This window comes from Leiobunum rupestre, chromosome 4 (assembly GCF_980474605.1).
Source record: "Leiobunum rupestre chromosome 4, qqLeiRupe1.1.hap1, whole genome shotgun sequence".
In the NCBI taxonomy this organism is placed as follows: Eukaryota; Metazoa; Arthropoda; class Arachnida; order Opiliones; family Sclerosomatidae; genus Leiobunum; species Leiobunum rupestre.
In genome coordinates this window covers 70,018,743-70,034,325 of record NC_143387.1, presented here as the reverse complement: position 1 = coordinate 70,034,325, position 15,583 = coordinate 70,018,743, and the positions used below count along the sequence as shown (strand labels likewise).

Sequence of the window (15,583 nt, the reverse complement as noted above, 5' to 3'; positions counted from 1 at the left end):
AAAAATGCGCATTGTCTTCGTAATTTTTTCAATAAAACGAGTGGTATAAGTTTTCAACTTTTTTCCATTCTTATAATATTTAAATTCCATAAATTTGCTATTTACTGTAGAATGTAACAAATATTTTTACAATTTTATATCGTTAAATTCTTTTATAACTTTTTATATCGCTGAAATTTTTGCTATATATCTTTGTTTATACAGAGTGGACAAACTAGACAACTATGCATACAATAACTTTCAGGCGTTTATCATTTTTATCCACATTTTTTTGCTCACTAAGTATTGACAAAAAAAGGTTAAAAGAAAATTAAAAAACCCAAAATGATTTTGATTGTTTATACTTTTCCTTAATTTTAAGGGCATTTATAATATTAAACTTTCTTGCGCATTATTTCTGTTGCCCAAAGAGTAATAATTACTATTTACAAATTTGTGAAAACTATTTATCATCACTATTTTTAGTAGTCAAAAAATTTAACACTCAGTAAAACGGTGTTGTCTATACTAAATATTTAGCTAAATTTTCTTTCGTAAACAACAATTTTTTAAAAAAAAAAGGTTGAAAATGAGTCACTAAAGGCAGTCTCACATTTCTTAAGACTAGCAATTTTTTTCATATCTTTGCTCCGAAATAACCTAAACCTGGAATTTTTATCTGCAGAACCTCTATGAAATGTACAACCTAATTTTTAATGTTGGAAATGCTACGCTGAATGGCTCTATCACGAGTTTTAACCTCATACAAGCGCTTTTGGTGATTTTTGTGGTGGACTTAGTTAAGTTGCCAGCAAGGAGTGTAATGGACGGGACTTTCCATATAGAAAGAGAAAAAGTTGAATAAATATCTACATCGTTGTGGAAAAAATAACCGAAACACTCACCACAATAACCTAGTAGCGTATGTTAAAATAATGGGTTTTCATTCTAGTGTACCTTTGGTTATAAATTAGCGGGATGAGGATAATATATTAATGATAATGTGGTGCTTTTCTTCTTTCAGCTTCATTCTTGATCGGAATCTCCGTCACTCGAATAGCCTTGCGTTGGAGAATCAATGTTGGTTGATGATGGAACCACGACTGATGAGTGCTGCTGAAGAGGCAAGCTTGAAAGACTGGGAATTGGCCTACTAGCTTGATGGTGTACTAGCGATCTATATACATCTAACCATTCCTCGAGCATTTGGGCGACTAAAACTGGTCTCTTGGGAATTTTCTGTTGAGCTACTAAAATTCCTCCTTCAGTCACACAACAATCCAACCACTGCCTTATAATTTCTTCTTCACGACCCAACTAAAAACGTAATACGGATGTCAATCAGTATAGGTTAGAGGGAAAGTAAGTAGTTTATAAAATTACTTCGCTTTGTGTAAGGAAATGAAGAGGTAAAAGCTGCCTATCTGATGTCATGAGGGGTAAAAACGCCACTTGCAAATCATCATTGGTGCGTATGTTGGCCCCTGCTTCTAAGGGATCTCCAGAATCAGGTTCCATGGGTACAAGCGCCGAGAAATGACCTCGGGTGTAACCCAAGGCTATGGGTGATTTCCAACAAAAGTTGGGTTCCCATAAAAGAGGTAGATATATTCCTTCAAAACGAGCGTAACCTAGAGCCTCTCCTCTGAAGCTTTTGACATATTTCACTCCGTAAACTATTATGGGTCGCCTCAGTATATGAGCTAATGTAAATATATGCATCTGTTCTAAAGCTGAACCAGGCTGAGTAGCTAACGATAAAAGAACAGCCCAGTCTTCTTGCCACTGAGATTCGGCCAAAGAAAAATGAAGTAAATTGGCCTGAAGCGTTTCTGCCTCTTTCCAACGAGGATATAACCTGCCAATTCAAGTTATCAATACAGAAACTAATTTTAATAAGAATAAATTGGGAAAATCAAATACACTGCAGCTGCTTCACTAAGACTGTCTCCAAGAGCTCTCCTCAACGTGTTGTCCCTATCAAACACACCCCACGTCGCTTGCAAGGCAGAGTCTAATAAACAATCACCGGCACTACGGTTCCACAGAGCGTAGAGTCTTGACCCCAACCTCTCAGTTAGCTCCATGCTCCAGTTAATAATAGGAGATTCCTCTTCAAGTTCTTCAAACATTAACCATACAAGTAACATAAGTTTTTATTCCTCTTAATAACTGTTAACTTTCTGAAAATGTACCTTTCTGTACATCCCTATCCAAAAGCTCGTCAAACAACCTTTCCTGAATTGGTGGTGGAAAGTCTTCTATTTCTAAGCCAAATTAAAAAGAAGCCAAATTAAAATGGTTTTTGAGAAATAATGAGAATCGAGCAAGTTGTTATCACACCTGCAGGCAAGGCAAAGGTGACAAACTCTGTGAAGAAATAACAAGGAAAGTCCCCTTTTCTTTGCCTTAGAGAGGCTCCAAGGTGTCTGGTAATTTGGGCCGCTACATCACGACTTATATCCGAAGGTACTCGTTTGGCTACTGGCTGTGACACGCTAGTGTTTGATAAAAGAATTGATAAAAGATCTTCCCTCTGTTTTGGGTATTAAAAACATTTTAATTAAAAAGTCAAAGCGTGTTATAAAGAAAATCCTTTAAAAGGGGACTGACTTGAAATCTAATCGCTAGATGTACAAGTGTGTGACCCACATCAAAAGCGGAAGGTCTAGCAAGGAGGGTTGCCTCACCAGCAGTTAACTGGCGGGCAGGATCACCCCCGGAGGACAGGTACTGAATTATAGGTTGAGGATTTCCTTCTACAGCGGCTAAACACGCGTTGAGCCACAGCCAATCCGCAGCTTCTCTGGCTTTTCGTCTCATGTGTCTCAAGCGCCTCTCTTCTAGGTAGTTATTAGCTATGGCTGGTGTGCTGACTCCCGGTAAAGAGTTTGTAACTTGAATATCAGCTCGATCTAAGCTCCTATTTGATGGAACTCTTCTGATGCTAGCAGCATGACTACCTCCCACAGGACTGCCACTTCCAGAATTTAATATGTTGTTGTTGTTATTATTACAGGGTGAAATGCGCCCCGAAGGCGACAGTCGCAAGTTTCCGTTATCACTGTGAGGGGTTATTGGTTTTCTCTTATTCTCTTCATTCTCTGTTAAAACTGGGCTTCCAGGCTGAGCATCTCTGGGACGAATAGTATGACATATAATACACTGGAAAAAAAGTTGAATCGAGATTATTCCAATGAGCAAAGATGCAAGGCTAAAATTTTATAAACACTTTTTGGGATTTTGGCCAATTTTCATAAGTGCAAGCGGAACAATTCCACTTCAGAGAACGAGTCCAGCTTTTGTTACGGTCATTATTATCAGAAACACTGCTCGTTGTGCCTGTCTCAGTTTGGCCAATTTCTAGCTGATTTTGAAGCTGAGGACTTCTAGCCGGACTTACGTAGCTTCTATAAAATATCCATAATGATCACTTGTAAATAATGATTTAAGGTTACTCTGTTACCCAAGCTCACCTGGCATTTTCTATCGATCTAGGGCTATTTGGCGAAGTTTGATCAGATGTGTGATCGGGGGATTTATTTTCTTGAATTGAGAGGGAAGGATTATTGGGTTTTTTAGCATTGAGGCACTGGGTGCACTTGGTCGATTTGGGCCAGTTGTAGAAAGTGCACACTGGACATGGCCATTTACTCAGAGTAACCCCAAAGGCACTGCTACTACCGCTCTCTGACCCTTCATGCTCTTCAATTTCTTTGGGTTTCGCTTTGTCACAGTCCGTTATTAGTGGCGCCATCTATAGAAATAGTTTTATAATTTTAATAGTAACGATGGCTTTTATTGTAATAAGTCCTAATCCTTGGTGACTTTCACAAATAAAATAATGAGATGCAAACGGTTGAAACACCTTCACCTTATACTTGAATGTGTAGCAAAGATATTAGGCAAGGGGTTACTATTAGAGGCATGAAAAAGTTAAAATGCAATTATTTCAGACATTTGTGCCATGTTCCATGCAAACCAAATTCTTGTCAATAGATATATTGTAATTGTCATGGGTTTTAAATAGTTTTTGTGTAATGAATTTTTTTGGGTTTCATTTAATTTATTTGTAGGGAACTTATGGTGTGTAGGTTTCGTTGACATATGCACCAACATTACTTCTATTGCAATAAAGAAATTGATGCTTTTTGTGCAATATTACCTTATATATATCCCGTTCTTCACCCAATGCAGCCTCGCAAATAACTTGCGATGGTCTACTGATTTGGCAGATGGTACATTTCAAGGCTTTAGGCCAATTTTCATAAGTGCAACATTGGCAAATCCATTTACTACTTTCCTCCTCACTCATGATAGAGCAGAGAGGCACAGAGGGTATATTTCTAGGTTAAGCCCACCCCCAAAATTAGTTAAAATTTTAACTATAATTTTAATGGAGAAGAGCTTTTTTTGCAGAGTAAAACTAAGTGTAAAGTTCCATTCTCTACAGTATCAAAATTGTCAATGGTTTTGATCCAGAGGTGTATCATCTTGACCCAAAAATGCTGAACTATCGCCAAAAGCAATTGAATGTCTCTCTTTTACAATTAAGAAACAATTACATTGTGCGGAAATGCTCTGGAACATCTGAGAATTAAAAAATTAACTTAACGTTAGTCTAGACTTAAATTAGGTTATCTTCTCATTGAAGCAAAGACAAAATTGACACTTAACAATAATTGATATTATTGGAAAAACTTTATTAGGTAATACTGTTTTTGATATTAAATAGGTATAAGGCTTAACGCGCATTCCAGTCAAAGGCTGGTGGGCTTCAAGGTTATTTATAAAGGAAAACAAAGCTTCATACGCTCAGTGAAGAACTATTTTACCAAGGTAAATCGTAACTTTCATTAGTTAAAATGTTAACTTACCTTTAAAACATGGGTGTAAACACAATTAACTCATCAATTCATAACCAATTTTTATGAAAACAAAATGTTCAAGATCAACTAAAAGCGTTTGAAGTAAAGCCCATCTGCTGCAGCCTGCTGTAATGTTTTTTTTTATTCTCTTCCGGGGTGCTACAAGAATTTATGGGAACCCTGAGAGAATGGACTTTTTGAGTTAATAATAATGTATTTTTCGATAAAAACTATAAAACGAACTTGATTAAACAATAATCATTGTCGTAAAATTCGTTTTTGGCACGAAAGGTTGTCAAAATTTGAATCTAATCATTTAATGTAAATTTTTATACTCTCACCATAGACAACTTATAGCGTTTTTCATTTTATTGCTCGAGATTCGCTCCGAATCTATCTCTGACGTCATAGATCTTGCCCCAATTGACGGTGGTAGTAAAACCGCCAATGGAACATCCCATTAGCATATTCCCATATATATTAATGAATGTCTGAAAGCTTTGTTGTTTTGCGTCTGCTAGTAATTTGAATTTTCGTGTCTTGGTCTTGCATTTTCACGTCTTGGTGTGCCATTTTCGCAAAAAATTTAAAAGGAACACGCTAAAATTTGCTCCGATCTCGATCTCGATCCGTTGATCTGTCGAAATCGGTAGATCGCTTTTAGGCGATCTCGAAGCACCCAAGAGCGGGAAATGGCACACGTAAAACTTGATCGGAGTAGATCCGAGCACGCAAATGGAACATAAATGTTGATCAGAGCGATCTAGAGCGCTTGAGAGCAGTAAAATGGAAAACGCCATAACAGAATATTATTGCACATACTCTCACCTAATACTAATGCCAAAGGCCAAAATGACTTTCCTATCTACACAAATATACTTTCAACTGACATTTTCTAAATAATTTTGAATTTTTCCCACAGATGGCCACAGTGGCACCTCAATTTTTGATAAAGGGTACGTTCAGTAAAGCTCAGCAGAAGAAAGCTCGATATCTTACCGATTTTTAACCACCACGTTCTGTCGTCATATTGACGTCAAAACTTATTGAACGCTTTTCGTTCAGTCATCGGTGTTTTTCAAAATGGCGGTAAATTATTTATCTGGACCAGAAAATCGGAAAAAGAGAAAACTTTTGTATCTGATAATAAATGAAATTGCCAGCGATGAAATTGTTGACGAAGCTGCTTTAGACTTTAGTGCTTTTCCTTCTTTTTCAAAGAAAATGAAACAAAGCGCGCTAATTGCAAAAATGTTATTAAATAACACTAAGCCTCGGTCCACTCGCTTGAGAATTGCAGATTATGTGGAAAGAACAGTGCCTTATTACACAGACCAGGATTTTAAATCTCACTTTAGAATGAGCAGGACTGCTCTTGAAGTACGTTTAATATTTTTTCACTATATTTTGTTCACCTCTGTAAAGGCTATGCTGAATAAAAGTCAGCTTTCAGTTGGCACAAGCTTGCTCAATGCCTTCAGGGAATATTGAAGCCTCTACGAACATGAAAAAATTGCGTAAACAAATACTAATTTTAACTTATTTCCATTAGAAATTAATCAATATCTACGGAGCGGCTATAACAACTGAAAAAATGTATGTCACTGTCGCTATAGATAAAAGGATATTAGTTTCATTGTGGCTCTTGGCAACACCCGAATCTTTCAGAAGTATTGGAGATCGTTTCGATCTCTCAAAGGGAAATGCGCATTATGTATTTATTGAATTTGTCAGAATTATATCAAAAATGAGACAAAAATACATTACGTGGCCTACAGACGAAACGATGGATACATCAATGGTATTTTGTGAATCAAAGTACAATTTTCCGGGAACCGTTGGTGCCGTAGACGGTTGTCATATTGATATTAAGGAGCCAATTGAAAAGAAACACTCTTACTACAATCGTAAGAAGAGAACTTCGATATTATTACAAGGTAATTTAATATCTGCTTGCACCGTTGTTAAAAATTAAATAGCGTGTGTTCATATAGGTATTTGTAACGAAACTCTGATGTTCATCGATTGCTGCGCCGGATGGCCCGGATCTGTTCATGATGCCAGAATGTGGCGTTCCAGTTCCATCTACAAGTGTCTAAAAAATGGGTCAAGGAGTGTTGGCAATGGCCATTTGCTGGGTGACAGTGCCTACCCACTTGATTTATTCATTATAACTCCTTTTAAAGATAATGGCCATTTAACTGAAAAAGAAAAAAATTACAGTTCATGTCAAAGTTCCGCTCGTCAAATGATAGAACGTTGTTTTGCTCTTTTGAAAGGTAGATTTCGAAGATTAAAATATTTAGACATGTCATTAATAGCTCCAGTTTCTGAAGTCATCATGAGTGCTTGTGTATTACACAATTTTATTTTAATTGATGATGGTGACATTAATCTTGCCCCACCAACAGCTGATATTGCCGAAGAAGCGGAGATTGCAGCACCTGAAACTGTTAAAAATAAACGAAGAGCTATTTCTGATGCATTAAGGGTACGAAGGCACAGAGATACACTGTAAGTTTGTAAAATACTACTAGTAATAAAAAAAGTTTATACCAAAACCAGTTTATTTTTTAATCAACAAATCACATGTTCATAAACGAATTAACCATTTTTGTTAGAACATCATTTCTCGTATCAAGCCTTTTTAAGATTTCAGCTTGAAACTCTCTGTTTTGATCTAAAGTCTTATTTTTTAACTCTTTATTTTGTTCTAAAGCATTTTTCTCATTTTCATCATTTTTCTTGGTCCATTCAACAAACCAATTAGGAACTGTAAAATGCTAAACGTAAACCAGGTGTATAAAAACGCATGTTTAATTTTTATCTACAAAAACGCAACAAGTGATTTTAACCCATTTTTTAAAATTAATACAGCTATAAGAAATACAAGGTCAAATATATATTTAGAAATACCCCGGTGTAAAATTTAAAAAAAATACTCTCTATTTTCTATGCTGGTGTCAAATTATTTAATGAAGTTTATTCGGAAGTAAAAAATCTCCAATCACTTGCGTCGGTTAAAAAAAAATTAAAAATTTATTGTTAAATGACCTAATTTAAAAACATTTTTTCCCTATTACTTTTGTTTGGTAATTGTTATTTTAAAAAAATACTCATTTATTGCATTCTATTTATTGTATGTTGATAACAAAATAATTGCATATTTACCAACCGGGCTATAAGTCACTCATGACTTGGCCCGTAACCAAATATTGTAAATTTACTACGAATTAACAACAATAAACTTGAAACTTGAACTTCTTCATTCCTTTTCGTTTTTCTTTTCTTTCTTTCTTGAATGGGAATGGTTTTGTCAACCTCTTCAATTATATCTATCCTTTCGGATGATGTAGAAGGAGAACTAAGTAATGGTGATGAGATTGACGATGATGATCCTGAATGAGATATTGATGGTGAACTGACACTTGACGACTCTAAAATTAAAGCGTCCCACATTAAAAACCATGAAGTTTAGTGACCAGGGTCGGTTGGAGGACCAAGCAAAAATGAGTCAGGATTATATTCCATTTTTGATCAGACCAAGATTACAACACTGAAAAATATCACTTCGTCTCTCGTGACGATACAACTCTGAGGAATCCGGGAGAGATCAGAAATGGAAGATGTGAATCAGTCTCAAAATTGCTCTTTCTCTCAATTGAAGACTGTTTAAATATTTGGAGCAATTCAATGGAAAACAGTATAAAAAACTAAGGCTGGGCGAATAACCGAATAATTCGATATATTATGCAACGAATATTCGATAAGGTAATATTTGCATTAAGCCTAACTATTCGGTATTAGATTCTAAAACTACAATTCATCCCGATAGGCTAAAAGTGCTATTCGCCCAGCCTTAAAAAAAGTTATTTAAATGCATTTATAAAAAGTTGTAATTACTTGAAGATGATTCGCCAATTGAATTTATCAAGTTAACTGGTGAAATGGCATGGTCTGTATTGAAAATTTCATCTATTTCATCAAAATATATCCATGTTTGTTTTCCTCTTCCAGTTTTACTGGCCTTGTCTTTCACTTTCTTGTAGCTATAAGGAACATAATATTATTAGACCCCATTTTTGCTGTAAAATGCTAAACAACACTGAAGTCAAAATGCTCAGCGATGATATTGAAATCGCATTCAACGTTTCTGAGTTGTTCAACGCAGTCAAAATGTGTAAATGCTCACAGAATCTTAGTTTTAACTTACGTTCCTTTTAAGTTTCTAAATTTTGTATCACAAACATAACCCTTTTCTCTCATTGCTGAGGCAATTTTTTGCCACACTTTCTTTTTTTTTTCTTGAATTTTCTAGTTCATCTTTGTGGGTGCCAAATAAACTTATAATAATAATAATAATAATAATCAGCTAGGCTAATACCCAAGGCACCACCTTAGGCCTAAGTCATCGAGCGACTTTTAAAGCCTTTAATTCAGGTGGCCGGGTTACAATGCGTAGGAGGGTGGTGGCAAGTAAAGTAGAATTGGGGTCCCATCTTGTAGATGAAACTGTAATTGGAAAAACATTACTTAATAATTTTTAAAACTCAAAATACATTAAAATAATTTAATGATTTTACCATCCGAATCTTTATCGATTTCACTTCCTTCATCTGAATTCAAAATATCTGTTTTATTCTTTACAAAAGAACTTTTACAACTTTCATTTCCAATTGAAACGTTGCTATCTTTCCCAATTGAAACGTCACTTTCTTTTCCAAATAGAACTTCGCTTTCTTTATCAAATGGAACTTCGCTCTCCATTTCCATTGTGCCTTTTCTTAGCGGCTTAATCCCAATTGTTTTTGCCTACTCAAGGCAAAAATTTGCAAAGGCCGCATCTGTATCATAAATAATTCGATTAATTAATATTGGTTTAAAAAAAGCACATGCTTGATGCACACAATGAAAATGTAAACAATTGGTACCAAGGCTTAGTGTTTCACAAGTGAATACATCTTCATGGGAATAAATTAAAAATAAACTCATAACTGAAAGTTTAAACAATATCATACCATTTAAAATTCTTTGATGGTCAGCTGGTCTAACTGCAATTAAATAGCTTTCTCCATTATTATCTACAAGTAGCACTTCGACCATTTCGTTCGACGCCATTTCTCCTTTAAGCTACAACTACGCGTATTACGTTACGCTATCAAAAAAACCGACTATATCTTTCGGTGACTTCGCTGACTCACCGATTACTATCGTGACGTCAATACGAGAATCTAAAATTGCCGTTCAGTAAAACACCGCTGACATCGGTTACTCAGCGGACTCAGCGCTGAGCGTTATTGAACGTAGCCTAAAATTGCCGTTCAGTAAAACACCGCTGACATCGGTTACTCAGCGGACTCAGCGCTGAGCGTTATTGAACGTAGCCAAAGATGATGTTGATCTCTGATTTTTCTTCTGTCAGTGGGAAAGGGCACGTGCCTTGAAAATCAAGTCGTACTTCTTTTTAAAAATGGCCGCTATTAATTTTGCAGACGATTTAGTTCGTGATTATTTATTATATAAAGGTTTCGTTTCTTCGTTAAAAGCGTTTGATACTGAGGTAAAAGCGGACAAAGATAAGGGTTTCAGGGTAAGTTTAGTTTTTACTTGTGTAAATTATACAAATTTGCAGTAACATACAAGAAGTTATCGTTGTCTTTATGCCTTTGAATATTGTTTATATAAATATAGCCCGATAAAATAGTGGAACACTTGACAAGTTGTATATGCAGCCTCGACCTAGTAGGACTTCGGGAAACCTGGGCACATCTAGATCAACGAATATTTTGTAGATTAGAACATTCTTTTTCTAACGCGGCTCGTAAACTTGAAACAGCTTTATTTAGGATGTATGTAGTAACATGCATTAATAATAATCGAGCTGACAAGCTAAACGAATTTTTTGAAAAAATGATGCCAGAGTTACATACTTTGTCTGAATGGAAAGACTGGTTTGGTAAGTAACACGATTCTTATGGTGCCCTCTCTCGAGCAGGAATTTTCTGTTTTCCTCATTTACACAAGATGCCTTCCACAGTGTTTGAAATTGACTACAGAAAAAAGTGGGAAATTCTTGCCCGTGTGATCCAGCCTTTCCCAATCCTGTAATGACAAAATAAAGATAATTATAATCTTTTATTCTATAGCCCTTCCATTTTTAAAATCTGTCGAAGAAAACCCTACATTCCACATGTATTTTACTCGTCAATGGCAAGATACAATGCTATTATCTTTGCATAATTTTTTAAGCGTAGTTTTTCAAAGCATGGGTTTGTTTTTTAACTTAGTTTTGTTCCCTGTCTTAAAATTAATTTTATTGACGAAGGGAAATCTTTCCATCTTTGTTTTAGCCATGCCAACTATATTAAGTTATGAGGATGAACTACTTCATCTGAGTGCTTTAAAGGAAGAAAATGAAGCCTTAAAATTAAAAGTAAAATACCAACCCTTTAAAAGTCAGAAAAAATTGAGTAATTTGAAAATTAGGAAAAATGTATTCTTATCAAGATTGATCTTTTACAGAAAATTATTTTGATTTGTAAAGTTTTAGGCTTAATTTTACTTTATGGGAATGGGTAATATGTACTTTCTCCCAACCCAACCCAACCCAACCCAACCCAACCTAACCTAACCTTGAAATAGGCCAACTTGCGTTCATCGCATGTTCTACTACACTCATTCCCATAAAGTAAAATTTAGTGGGGTTTTATATTAAAGTTAAACGATAATGAGACTTAAAAATTAATTGTTAGAATTTCAATCCAAAATTTTTGTACAAACCCTGTTTACGTGTGGTATATTAATTTGAAGTTTAAATTTTTAGTTGGCCCAACATGGAATAAGTGAAGGTGAAAAATTGGACCAAAGAAATTTCTCCAGACACAATGAGCTTATGGATGATTTTTATGTTATTGCTCAGTAAGACGAAATATTACTTTTTTTTATCACTATTTTTATTTTAATGCAGTATATATTATTACCAGGGAAACTCCAGCAGCTGAAACTCAATCTCGATCATTGCGTTCTTTGATCCGAAATATAGGTAGTGGTCTCCCAACTTCCCCCTTACTAGGTAGGCGGCAAGCTAACGGTACTTCACGGAGGCATACGATTGACGATTCTGCAATCAGTGAGGCTTATTTCTGCACTTTTTTTTGTTATGGCCGTGAATTCAAACAAAGGAAATGGAAAAATAACTATTTCTACATTGTAGGCAAACCAACATCAGCTGTAAAACCGAAGTTAAGGGCTCCAACTCACTCTGGAAATTCTACCATTCCTCAACCTACTTCTTCTAGCTCGGCTGGAAATATTGCTAGGGTTAGGCCTCAAATGGATTCAGACTCTACAGCCAGAGCCAGGGCAATGCAACAACAACCCCAAATTAATAATTCTGTGGATCGGAGAAGAGCAACAGCATCATCGATACCCATTTCATCCGTTCCAGAACCCACTCCACTCGCGTCAAATCATCTTAGCAGAGAAAATGAAGCTGCCTCCTCTGATGGTAATTTTGTTTGAAAAGTGTTAAAGAACAATATTGTAGATTAAAAATGTGCGCCTTTTATTAGAAGATAAAGGACCTTTGTTGCTTCTAAGTCAAGAAGAATTCAAAGAGCACCATGCTTGTATTACTCACTGTAAATTTAATTGTTCCGGAACCATAGCTGCTAGTTCTGATATGGAAGGAGTCATAAAGTAAAAATTTTATTTCTTTTTGTTTACATGTTATCATAAGTGGATAAACATAAGTATGGTACAGAATGAATTTGGTTAATGATAGTCTGTCGTGGAGTGATTGCAAAATAGGAAGTTTCTGAACAAGAAAATCGTCCCTTCTGGCTCTTTTAGTTGACAAAAAAATTGTTTAGTTTGATTTGCGAAACAGATTATCAATTAAAAATTTGCATTGGATGAATAGGAAGTGTCATACTTATGTTTATTATGTTACTTATGATGTTATATATACATGTCATTTTCTTTAATTTTAATAGAGTTTGGTCACCTAGTCCAATTCCACAAACAATTGCTAGCATAGTCTCAAGGTCTAGTATATTATCGCTCGAATGGGCTTCAAAGAGGGAAAAATTGGTAATTCTTACATTATTTACGTAACGTAGTTTTCAGATTTATTTTAATTTTATTTCTATAAGCTTCTCCATGGCAATATGTCAGGTCATATTCGACTCTACGATGTTAAAGATAAAAAAACAGTGGGAGAAATTGGTTTTGAGTCAAACAGTCCATTAAAAGATCAACGAATACGATGCATCGTTTGTAATCCAGGCGATTCTCATTTTGTTTGTTCAACGGTATCTCCTGTGAAACCTAACTCTACGCCAACGACTGCTTGTGGAAAACTTCTACTCTGGGACCTGAGAACTCAACAATTAGAAGTACAATTTTGATTACCAAGAATGTATTTATTTATACTTAGGGAGAATGACAATGTTGAGGTGATTTTTAGCATGGCTCCCAATTTTCCTCATGCTTGAAAAGTAAGCTCATTTCCCCGTGAGAATTTCAGTCAGTTGAAATAATTACTGATGGCTATGAGTGGAGTGATGTATTATTGATGTTGTGAGAGAAAAATGCTGCATAAAGACCAATTATCATGTGCGAGTTCTATGACTAGGGCTGTGCGAGTACTCAACCATCATAGAGTACCCAAACTCGTAACACGATTAAGAAAAATGCAATACTCGTCGATTATCGAGTATCAAACATTTACATACTCTAATACAATAAGCTGCCTTGCTGAATTCGTTGGGTTATTATTTTTGCCATCATGTTCAGGTACTATTCAACGAGTATTTTACTATTTTGTGTTTCCGCCCCAATAATTTCAACGCGACGTTCTCTGATATTACTTTATTAGAATAGCTTTGTTACTGAAAGAGAGGGAAAGGGAGTGATACAATGATTGAATGGTAAAAACTGTTTAACCCATCCTTTCTATGACTTTCAGAGAAAGTACAGTCGACATTCGACAATCGTTCTGTAGTTTGACTGCGCGAATTTGAAATTCCTCGTTCGACTAGTGTTAAGTTTTAGTTTTTGTTTTGAGTGTCACTTAAGCAGTCTTTTCTTCTCCTTGAGTTTGGATGGAGGTTTGGGCAGCGTTAGTTTTAGGTTACTTAAGTATCAATTAAGTAGTTTAAATGATTAATACAGCTAATCAGTCAACTTATCTATGAATTATTAAGTTTTAAATCGTTAATTCGTTATGAATTATCATAAAGTTTAATACAGTTATGAATAATAAAGTATACCGTTATGAATAATTAAAGAAAACTACCTAAAATATAAACTCAATCGAGTACCCGAACGTTTTTCTAAACTACTTTACTACTCGAAGAAGGAATTTTTTGGCTTAATCGAGTACTCAATTACCTGCCTACCCAACTCTGTACTCGACGAAAAAAATTTCAGATACTCAGTACCCAACTCGATTGCATAAAACCACTACTCACACAGCCTTATCTATGACGGATCTCTGGCTAGGCAAAAAGGGTGCATTAGGCATAGAAATGGTGCTCAGTTAAAATTTAACACATCGAAGATAGGGAACTAACACACTTATGATAACACCCTTCATACTTAATTAAAATGACTTAAAATCTTTGCAGAGATCACTACCACCTGAAAGTAGCCCAATCATAACTAATTGCTGCGCCTTCAACCATAATGGCCAGTTGTTAGTGACTGGAATGTCTGATGGAAAAATTTCACTTTTTGGTAATATTTCACTGTGTTGGATAGATTTCAATTTTTGAATGTTTAAACTGTTTTGCTTTTCTCAAAAGATTTCCGAACATCTAATTGTATTGCAACCTGGAATGCTCATAATGGAGAAACTTTTTCAGTTCAATTTAGCGCTGATGAAACTTCCTGTTTTTCCATGGGTTCTGATGGAAAAGTAAGTTTATAAATTATATTTATTAGCAGAATTATTGTAAAAATTTCCTGTTTGATTAGTTTATTCAATGGAATGTCAACAAAACTGGTCAAAAAATGTCAGAGATTAAAATTCACAGTGGTGCCACGGGTCCTTTCAACGTTAGTGGTCAATCTGCCAACTATAGATACAATCCATTGAGTAAAATATTCGTTTTCGACACCAACGGGAAAAATGTACTGACGTGTGGACCAACTGGAGGCATAATTTATAAAGTAATTAACATTTTCCACAGCGCAAAAGAAGTATTTTAAACATTCTCTTTAATATTTGTTCATTATAAATCAGTTTTCTAAAACTGAGAACATTAAGCAAATGTTAAATCTTGGTGGACATCGTTGGCCAGTTGTTTCCGTTGATTGGTCAACCACAGTCGACTGTGGAACGTGTTTAACCGGGTCATCTGATGGCAAAATTCAAATATCAACGCTATTAGCTCAGTGAAAGGAAAATATATATAGCTTTATATACACGTTTATGCATTGCAACAATGGACATAAATTTACAATGTGATAAAAGTTGGAAAAAACGCTTTACCCCAAATTTATTTATTTATATTATTTAAAAAGCAAATCAAAATTTTTTTCATAATATATTTTTTCTGCCTTATTCTACAATCATTTGCAATAATAAGTAAATACGCATTTTTTAAAACAAAGTGTAGTGTTTTTTATTTCATACTAATCTTATAATTTGTATTTACCGCGTAAAATATCTTAAAAATTATCGCGTATGGCAAATAAGGAACGCGATTGGCTCGAACGTACCACGAGTGTTT

At 35.1% G+C, this 15,583-nt stretch overlaps 3 protein-coding genes across 6 annotated transcripts; 1 reads left to right on the top strand and 2 right to left on the bottom strand.

Annotated features, from left to right (window-relative positions):
• Positions 1-103: 103 nt before the first annotated feature.
• trbd (ubiquitin thioesterase trabid) lies at positions 104-5,727 on the bottom strand. 2 transcript variants are annotated; one of them, XM_090174059.1, is made up of 11 exons: positions 5,676-5,727; positions 4,145-4,569; positions 3,456-3,736; positions 3,212-3,389; positions 2,593-3,144; positions 2,323-2,515; positions 2,175-2,246; positions 1,903-2,101; positions 1,363-1,837; positions 885-1,296; positions 104-812 (listed from the first exon to the last, which is right to left on the bottom strand). In XM_090174059.1, the coding sequence occupies exons 2-10, from the start codon at positions 4,292-4,294 to the stop codon at positions 1,006-1,008; spliced, it is 2,391 nt and encodes a 796-aa protein (XP_090030185.1). In that variant the 5' UTR covers positions 4,295-4,569; positions 5,676-5,727; the 3' UTR covers positions 104-812; positions 885-1,005. The 2 variants fall into 2 exon arrangements, with proteins under 2 accessions (XP_090030185.1, XP_090030184.1); XM_090174058.1 differs by lacking the exon at positions 5,676-5,727 and adding an exon at positions 4,857-5,056.
• Positions 5,728-7,668: 1,941 nt separating this feature from the next.
• On the bottom strand, positions 7,669-10,043 carry LOC149948883 (uncharacterized). Its single transcript, XM_090174062.1, has 5 exons — positions 9,866-10,043; positions 9,431-9,691; positions 9,061-9,359; positions 8,751-8,896; positions 7,669-8,284 (listed from the first exon to the last, which is right to left on the bottom strand). Exons 3-5 carry the CDS (start codon positions 9,111-9,113, stop codon positions 8,034-8,036), a joined length of 450 nt encoding a protein of 149 aa, XP_090030188.1. The 5' UTR covers positions 9,114-9,359; positions 9,431-9,691; positions 9,866-10,043; the 3' UTR covers positions 7,669-8,033.
• A 211-nt stretch (positions 10,044-10,254) lies between these two features.
• On the top strand, positions 10,255-15,457 carry LOC149948882 (WD repeat-containing protein 91). 3 transcript variants are annotated; one of them, XM_090174057.1, is made up of 14 exons: positions 10,255-10,437; positions 10,539-10,803; positions 10,994-11,116; positions 11,198-11,280; positions 11,671-11,765; positions 11,831-11,919; positions 12,061-12,354; positions 12,419-12,545; positions 12,842-12,938; positions 13,001-13,243; positions 14,477-14,585; positions 14,654-14,766; positions 14,826-15,020; positions 15,094-15,457. In XM_090174057.1, the coding sequence occupies exons 1-14, from the start codon at positions 10,318-10,320 to the stop codon at positions 15,247-15,249; spliced, it is 2,109 nt and encodes a 702-aa protein (XP_090030183.1). In that variant the 5' UTR covers positions 10,255-10,317; the 3' UTR covers positions 15,250-15,457. The 3 variants fall into 3 exon arrangements, with proteins under 3 accessions (XP_090030183.1, XP_090030182.1, XP_090030181.1); XM_090174056.1 differs by having other exon boundaries at positions 11,831-11,976; positions 12,422-12,545; XM_090174055.1 differs by having other exon boundaries at positions 11,831-11,976.
• The last annotated feature ends 126 nt before the right edge of the window (positions 15,458-15,583 follow it).